Source organism: Neophocaena asiaeorientalis, unplaced genomic scaffold, assembly GCF_003031525.2.
Source record: "Neophocaena asiaeorientalis asiaeorientalis breed wild unplaced genomic scaffold, Neophocaena_asiaeorientalis_V1.1 scaffold40, whole genome shotgun sequence".
NCBI lineage: Eukaryota > Metazoa > Chordata > Mammalia > Artiodactyla > Phocoenidae > Neophocaena > Neophocaena asiaeorientalis.
The window spans coordinates 15,994,164-16,002,582 of record NW_020185335.1 but is presented as its reverse complement, the minus strand read 5'-3'; the positions used below and the strand labels follow the sequence as shown (position 1 = coordinate 16,002,582).

General features: G+C 50.1%; 2 protein-coding genes across 4 annotated transcripts in view; one reads left to right on the top strand and one right to left on the bottom strand.

Moving 5' to 3' along the window:
- Positions 1-4,880, bottom strand: part of LOC112393396 (AFG3-like protein 1) — a 20,145-nt gene extending 15,265 nt beyond the window's left edge. For all 3 annotated transcript variants that reach the window (XM_024735631.1, XM_024735632.1, XM_024735633.1), the window contains exon 1: positions 4,657-4,880. In XM_024735631.1, coding sequence (XP_024591399.1) covers positions 4,657-4,873 — 217 coding nt within the window. In that variant the 5' untranslated portion in view covers positions 4,874-4,880. The remainder of the gene's footprint in view (positions 1-4,656) is intronic.
- A 588-nt stretch (positions 4,881-5,468) lies between these two features.
- On the top strand, positions 5,469-8,413 carry CENPBD1 (Putative CENPB DNA-binding domain-containing protein 1). Its single transcript, XM_024735636.1, has one exon. The coding sequence runs from the start codon at positions 5,502-5,504 to the stop codon at positions 7,134-7,136; it is 1,635 nt and encodes a 544-aa protein (XP_024591404.1). The 5' UTR covers positions 5,469-5,501; the 3' UTR covers positions 7,137-8,413.
- The last annotated feature ends 6 nt before the right edge of the window (positions 8,414-8,419 follow it).

The following is an 8,419-nucleotide window of genomic DNA, read 5'->3' as shown; positions in this document are numbered from 1 at the left end:
GAGGCCGGGGGAGGGGAGGGCCCCCGTAACCGAAAAAAAAAAAAAAAAAAAAACCTCCAGTGGGGAATTCCCCGGCGGTCCAGTGGTTAGGACGCTGTGCTTCCACTGCAGGGGGCAAGGGTTCAATCCGTGGACGGGGAACTAGGATCCCACATGCTGAACGTGTGTCCAAAAATAAATTACTTAATTAAAGAATTAGAAAATTCTCAAATGTACAATTTTGACAATCTGATTTGTCAAATGTCCCTTTTACCGTTTTGTTTTCGTTTTTGTTTTTGTTTTGGAGCTGTTGGTTTTCTAAGTCTGTGTTTCTTCTACTCCTCTTAAAGAACTTCTCAAACCCACTGGGACAAAATGATGAGGTTCTGGTACTTTAAGAGCACACACCACACTCACAAAAGCAGCCATACTGTCAACCCAGGAGAGGAAGAGTCAGGGAGAAGCGGGTTTTCTTCCTGACTTCAGCTTGGTGAGACCGGCATGCGCCGCCACAGCCTAACTGCCTTCCGCTCTGCACTGCACACAGGGTCTCCCGAGAAGCGTTGACCACAGCCCACAGCCCGCCCCCGCGGGCACGTGTGCCCCAAACTAACTGCAGTCTACACGAGATCTCTGTTCTGCTTTCCAAACGTGAGACTCAGCTTGGCCCTCAGATGCGCAGAAAGAAAGGTTTGTTCCCATGCGTCGCCAAAGATTCACCCAGCAGCAACTTCCTACTGGAAGAGTTTCTCTTTCACCACCTACACCGATAGATCAAAACTGTAAAGACGTGGGGCAGGTAACCCAGAAATGGGGAGAGCTAAGTGTGACTGAATATGGAAGCCAGAAAACGAGAGGTCCGGGCCTCCTGAGCCATCACGCGCCCTGTCCCCACTCCCAATGATGCAGGACACCAAGGAAGCCACACTCGCCTCGGTTCCTGTGACCTCATGCTGCCAACGATGGTAAGAGAAAGACAGGTACCTTCGGGTGGTTTTGAACACAGCCACTGGGAAACTGACGTCTGTCTCTTCCACAGAGCCAACTGCTGAAAGCAGATTCCCAGGAGGCACTGAAACGGGAAAGAGAATTAGCTTCCTCTGCAATCCGATGGGGCATCTTCTCACAGCGGCAGTTACAGGCGCAAAGGGACCAGGATTTGGGCTGGGGTGTAAACCTAAGGCCTTTATCTGCTTTATCTCATTAAAAATATGATTCAAACAGGAGAAGAAGAAACTAAATGCAATGCAGAGGTATACGAAGAATTTTTTTTAATTTATTTATTTTTTATTTTTGGCTGCGTTGGGTCTTCGTTGCTGCACTCGGGCTTTCTCTAGTTGCAGCGAGTGGGGCTATTCTTTGTTGCAGCGCACGGGCTCCTCATTGCGGTGGCTTCTCTTGTGTGGAGCACGGGGCTCTAGAGCACAGGCTCAGTAGTTGTGGCGCACAGAGTTACTTCCTCCGCAGCATGTGGGATCTTCCAGGACCAGGGCTCGAACCCGTGTCCCCTGCACTGGCAGGCAGATTCTTAACCACTGCACCACCAGAGAAGCCCCATGAAGAATTTTTATAGCTACAGCTGTCAAAAAACAAAACAAAACTAATCACTTCCTGCCTGAGGCAATTTTAGTCACTGAAATTTTTACAGCCTCAAAAACAAACATTATTCTAACATTAAAATCATATGAACTTTAAAAAGCAAAGAGTATTATGATTTATCTTTGATCAGCCACAGGTCAGTATTTTTGTCAGGAAAGCAAATATTTTTCCTAGACGTTGTATCTTCTATAGTTCTCAAAGAGGAAAACAACAGTTTTTACCATAAGCTGCTAACAATACTTAACATCAATTAAGGACAAAACTAGAGACAATTTCGGTTTTTCACTATCACAGGTCAAAAGCCATTACAGCAAAAACGAGCACAATAAAAGCCACCATACTAAAAAACAAGCTCTAAGCACACTCACTAACCTACTACTAACTGTATTCAAAAAACCCCAACCTAACCAAACATTTGGGTTGCTCCCAATATTCTGTCACAATGAAACGGGATCCACAGGTGACGACACTTGCGTTATTTCAGTCGTGCCATCTTTCATGGTGAGGCAGGCTATTCCCCAAAGCAAACTCATTCCCTAGTGATTATTAATTTGCTCGTAAGCCAAATTATTCACACATCCCTATCAAAGGCCACAGAGCACTAAAAAGTAAGGTAAGCTATGAGAAAGATACTAAAATCAGGGAAAACTCCAAACAGGGAGGCTCAGGAAGGAGACATGGCGGTTAACAGTGATGAGGCTCCTGGAGCCTCTGCGCCGTGAATGCCACCTCCCCACCGTCGCAAGTCACCGCGCACAAGGGGACCAGAACCTGATGTCACAAAGGCTGTCACTGTGAGGGGAAGTCTAGGTAAAGGTGCAGAGAAGGTGGTGGTCCTGGGCCCTGGTTGGTTGTCAGGCGCTTCGGTCACCTCCTCCGCTCTTCAGTGCCCACCCTGAGGAAGCAGGTGCTGCCATCCCCCTGCGGGGTGGGAACGCAGAAGTTCAGAGACGCTGGTGAGCGCCTGAGGTAAGGTCACTGGGCGCTGGAGGTGTGTGACAAGGATTCTGGTGCCCAGTCTCACTGTCAGGCGGCCTCCAGCCCTAGAAGGACAAAGTATGATCTTCAGGCCTCCAAAACTTGAGAAAATATCCAATTCCTTTATTTTAATTTATAATTTAGTCTTTTTCTGATTTGGTTAGGGGACCACATTAGGTCAGATGCAGCTCTCAAAGACAGGGGTCTACCATCCATTCTTGGTGTTTGGATATGCAAAGCCAACACGTGAAGCTGTGCATACCACAGTCTCCCTTTAACAAGCAAAATACCACGGTCCTTTCTTTGTAAGATCACAAATCAGGTGACCCTGGCACACAGGTGCAGCCCCACCAGGCGCCTGTGAATCGGCCCGCAGCTCAATCCTCACTTCTTTCAGAAGTCGATTACCCCGCCTAAGATAACGTGACATTTACCCTCCTCCACCCCTTCTCTTCGTTTCCTACTTCCTTTGTTCTGCTTCCTCTTCCTTCATACCTCATATAACCGCCTAACATGCTACCGACACATTTGTTGTCTTGTGTGGCAGGAACAATGTAGGAAGCTCAGTGAATGAAAAAATAACTCATAGAAACTTCCAGAACATAAGCTTCCCCTTGAGGAGTGCTGACTATAGTTAAAAGGGCACATCTTTTAACTATAAAGCAGTCTGCTACTTCATCTCCAGCCTTCACATGCCCCCCTCAGCCTACAAGTCACCAAGCCCTCAAAGGAGAGCAGCTCATGGGGCAAAGCCCTTGCCTGTCCTGTTCCCTGTGACATGCCCTGGCTAGCAGACTCCACAGATGAACAGAACAGCTCAGCCTGGGAAGGAACCCAAAGATCACGCAACTTCCTCCCTTCATAACTAAAGCCACTGAGGTCCATGGAATTCATGACACACCTGTGCTGCACCCCGTCAATTACTGCCTTCCACCCGGTTAACAACTAGAACAACCCCCTGCAATGCTGAGTGCCACGTGGCCACAGGTGAAAGGCTCTGCTTTCACCGATATTGCGGAAACAACCTGAAACTGACGTGCACCAGCTCCGAAATGAACAGAGATGAGAGGGAAAAGTTCACTCCTGAAGACAGGACAGAAAATGAACCCATTGAACCCTTCTCTGTCTTTCAATACTGTCTGAAAACCAAGATAACTTTCTCCGATCAAAATCCGGAGGCTCCACATTAGTCTCTCAGAAAAGAATTCAATGTGATCACTGCTCCCTGGGATGTACAAAAACAAACCTTAAAATGTGGTGTATTTCAGAGTATCTAACCCACGGGAAGGCGTACAATACAGGAGTATCTAAAAGCGAAGATGCTGACCAGTTGTGGCCTTACGTTTCCTGGCCTATAAAACAGAGTTAGAGCAGCTCCTACCTAAAGGACGGGTACAATAAGACTTAAAGGAGACAGTCCCCGTAAAGCCCTTAGCACGCAAGCCCTCAAAAAATGTTAGTTATGATTAGAGTGGCAGAACTGGACTCGACGAATGCTGTTCGAATAAAAACCACATAACACTTGACAAAACTCTTTCACGTCCGTCATCATAACGGAGAGCAACCCTGCGAGATAGTGCAGAAGTCATATCACCGCTGAGCCCAGGAGGAAACCACCTCGCGGTCGGAGCGGGCGCCCGAGGAGACACGGTAGGTTCGCAGCGGAGCGAGGCCTGAACGCAATTCGCTGCACGCGGCTCTTGGGAGAGCGGAATGAGGACGCGCGGGCAGTGGGCAGGGCGCTGAGAGGCAGCGGGAACTTTCAAAGAAAAGGGCGGGGGCTCGGAGGACAGACGGAGACCGGTTCGGGCGAGCGTCAGCCTGCTCAGCCGCGGGGATGGGCTGGAGCCCCGGGGCCAGCCGGCCGGGGGTGTGGTCGCCGCCGCCGCGCCTCCGCCTCTCGGTGCCCGGGTTCCCGCACCCCGCTCCCCGGCGCTGGCCGGGGGATGTGGTAGCCGCCGCCACGCCCCCGCTACTCGGTGTCACGGTTCCCACACCCGGTCCCCGCGCCGGCCGGCGCAGCCGGATGGCGTCACCGCGCGTCGAGCGCAGCCACCGCCCCTGCCGCCCAGAACCGGAGGGCAACGCCTCCCCGCTCACCTGCTGGGCGGTTCCGAGGGCCCTCACGCCTGCCCCAGCCGTCCTGCCGCTTCGTGGGCAACCGCCACATCCCTACAGCACGGCGAGCGGCACGGCCACCGCCCTGCTGCCGGCCGCCGCCACCAGCCACTGCCACCAGCCACTGCAACATCCAGTTCAGCGGCGAATAGGTCATAGGGCGCCACACCCCCAGCCGACCTCCGGGTGCCTGACGCATGCGCGGTGAGGCCAAGGCGACGACGCGGGGACCTCTCCTTAGGTGTCTACTCTACGGCCTGACGCGGATCTCAACCTGCGCGCCGCCCTGGCCCTCGGTGACCGACGCGGGCGAGGTGCTGAGGGGACATCCAGCGCCTTTAGATTTATTTTAAATCCGGCGTCTCCAAGGACAGGTATTTTCGGGGTCCTCCATGGGAAGCGGCTCACAAGAGCGAACGCCGGCCCGCCAGGCCCAGCCTGGGGGCTCCTGGTGGTCCCGGCGCCGCGCTGGGAACCGGTTCCGGGAGGAAGCACGGCACTGGGGCTGCGTGTGCTGTGCAGCCTACTGCCGCTCACGGAGTTGTTTCTGCGTCACGGAAACCCACGCGTGCTGTCCAGGGAAGTGGACGCGCTGATCGACGCCAGAGGGCCACGCTGGGCATCCTGGAGCCCAGAATGAACCGGCCTGAAACTGGGCAGTGTCGTGGGCCGGCCTGTGCTGACCCTTCCACGTCCCCAGGGACGGCAGCCTGCGCCTCCTCGAAGCCCCACTTTCTCGTCCCCAAGTTCTGCAAGGGGGCATAGAATAACCACAGGCTTTCTCGCACCTGGGACTGCTGTTCTTTTAGTACATTCCGGAGGCAAAGATGCCTGGGAAAAGGCCCCGAAATGCGACGGCCATCCCGAGAGCCAAAAGGGAACGGAAAGCAATTACCCTGGACGTGAAATTAGAAGTGTTAAGACGGTTTGAAGTGGGTGAAAAGCTCAGCCAGGTCGCAAAGGCCTTAGGCCTTGCTGTCTCTACAGTGGCGACAATCCGAGATAACAAAGAAAAAATCAAAGCGAGTTCACAAATAGCTACTCCGTTGAGAGCCTCCCGTTTGACTCGCCACCGAAGTGCAGTCATGGAGACGATGGAGCGGTTGTTGCGTGTGTGGCTTGAAGACCAGAGCCAGCGAAACGTGCCCCTGAGCGTCACCGTTATTCAGGAGAAGGCTAAGAGTTTGTTTGATGACTTACAGCGTGAACAAGGGGAGCGCTCTCAAACAGCAAAGTTCAGTGCAAGTAAAGGGTGGTTTGTGAGATTCAAGGAACGCCACTGTTTGCCCCACTTCAAGATGAGCAGCGCGGCTCCTGGTAAGGAGGATGTATATCCAGAAATCCTGAAAAGCATCATCCAGGAAGGTGAGTACACCCCCCAGCAAGTGTTTAATGTAGATGAGACAGGGCTTTATTGGAAAAGAATGCCTGAAAGAACGTTTATTTCGGTAGAAGAGAAAGCTGAGCCCGGGTTTAAATCATCCAAAGACCGCTTGATGCTGCTGCTTGGCGGCAATGCAGCTGGGGACTTTAAGTTGAAGCCCTTATTGGTGTACCACTCAGAAAACCCCAAGGCTCTGGAGGGGTACTCCAAGCCCAATTTGCCTGTGATTTGGCGCTCCAATAAAAAGGCCTGGGCAACCAGGAGCATCTTTCATGAGTGGTTCACATACTTTTTTTGCCCTGCCATTGAAAAATACTGTGCCCAAAATAATCTCACCAACAAAGCACTGCTCATCTTAGACAATGCGCCATGCCACCCAGTAAATTTGAGCGATCTGTCTGATAATGTAAGAGTGGAATATCTTCATGACAATACAGCTGACTCCATCCAGCCCATGGGTCAAGGTGTGGCCTCTACCTTCAAAGCTCATTACCTGAGAAGGACTTTTGAGCACATCCTAGAAGCAACAGATGGGGACGATACAGCTGAGATCAGGGAGTTTTGGAGAAAGTACAGCATCATGGATGCCGTGGACAACATTGCAATAGCTTGGGAGGAGCTCAGGCCAGCAACAATGAACACTGTGTGGAAGAAGATTTGGCCCGAGTGTGTTCAGTTCCAGAGTGTTTCCCAAACAGACAACATTGCCCAGCTTCAACAAAATATTGTGACCCTTGCCAAGAGTGTGGCCCTCGGAGAGGTGGGAGAAGCTGACGTGGACCAGCTGCTGCAGTCCCACGAGGAGGGTCTCTCAAATGAGGAGCTGGTGCAGCTGGAGCAGGAACCGGCAGGAGAGGAGGAGGAGGAGGGTGAAGAGGCTGCACCTGCCCTGCGCCAACTAACCACACGGGAGCTGTCAGCAGCCTTCTCACATTTCGAGGCCGGCTTGCAGGTCCTTACCAGTAACAGCCCTGATGATGCGTGGAACCTGAAAGTTTCGAGAGCAGTCAACGATGCAATAAGCTGCTACAGGGACCTGTACAGTGAGAAGGAGTGGCGCTCAAAGCAGCTCTCCTAGGCGACTCGGTGCGTGACCAGACGTGACAGGGTGACCTCCTGGGTGAGGCCCAGCCAAGCCTCTGCTTTCAGGTGTTTAACATCCCTGGAAACCCTGCTTCTGGTATTTTCATTTTGACACTTAAGAGCATCAATTTTGGCATTAAAATTTTACCTAAATATGTGCTTTAAGAAGATTGAATGAAAGAAAATCCAGGAAGTTATTTAAAACAAAGGAGACTATCCCCGGTAGACATTAAAGCACACTATAAAAGCTCTCTGATTGAATCAGGGAGGTATTCAGACCTGTAGAATACAATAGAAAGTCCAGAAATAGATACAGATAGGCTTCTTTTTTAATAGTGCAGGACAGCTGGTTAAAATTTGGCAAAAGATAGTTAATTCATAACTCACAGCATACACAAGAATAAACAGATGAGGGATCTAAGTGGAAAAATTGAAACCATGCAAGTACTACAAAACACATGGATGAATGTCTTTGACGTGGGTGTTGGGAAGATTTTCTAGGACTCAAAATCCAGAGGAAATTGATTAATCAGTTTAACCATATGAAAAGGTAACAAAACAAAACTTTTCTATGAGGATAAAATACAAACAAGGTCAAAGGCAGATGACACACTGGAAGAAAATTTCTCACAGATAATGGGCTAATATCCCTGATCAGTGAAGGACTGTTAAAGATTGAGAATACCAAAAATCCAATAGAAAAGTGGGCAAAACATAGAATTCATAAATAAGTAAACTAGATCCTGAAACATAAGCTTGACCTCAAGAGAAATGCAAATGAAAGCTATACAGATACCATTTCTCATCATTCAGATCGGCAGTGATCAAAAAGTGTGACTGCACATTCTCTTGGTGTGGCTGTGGCGTTACTGGCACCCTCATTCATTGCTGGTGAGAGTGCAGGTTTGCACATCCCTTACCGAGGGGCATTGAACACTAGTGAAAAATATATTTCTTTTGATTAACAATCCCACTTTTAGGATTATACCCTAAAGATACACTGACAACAAAAGAAAATATATGTGCACAGATTATTTGTTGCAGCCTTGTTTGTAACTGCAGGAGCTACAGAACAGCCTGAAGAGTCTCGAGTGAAATAGTCACATATAAAATGGCACTTCTACACGGTGGAATGTAAGACAGTTGTAAATGGTGATAGCTACCATAATAGTAGAATAAGGAAGAACTCAGCTGATGTGGAGTGGTTTCCAGGATATATTATTAATTGAAAAAAAGCAACGTGCAAGAGTAGAGTGTGCTACCTTTTGTGGAAGAAAG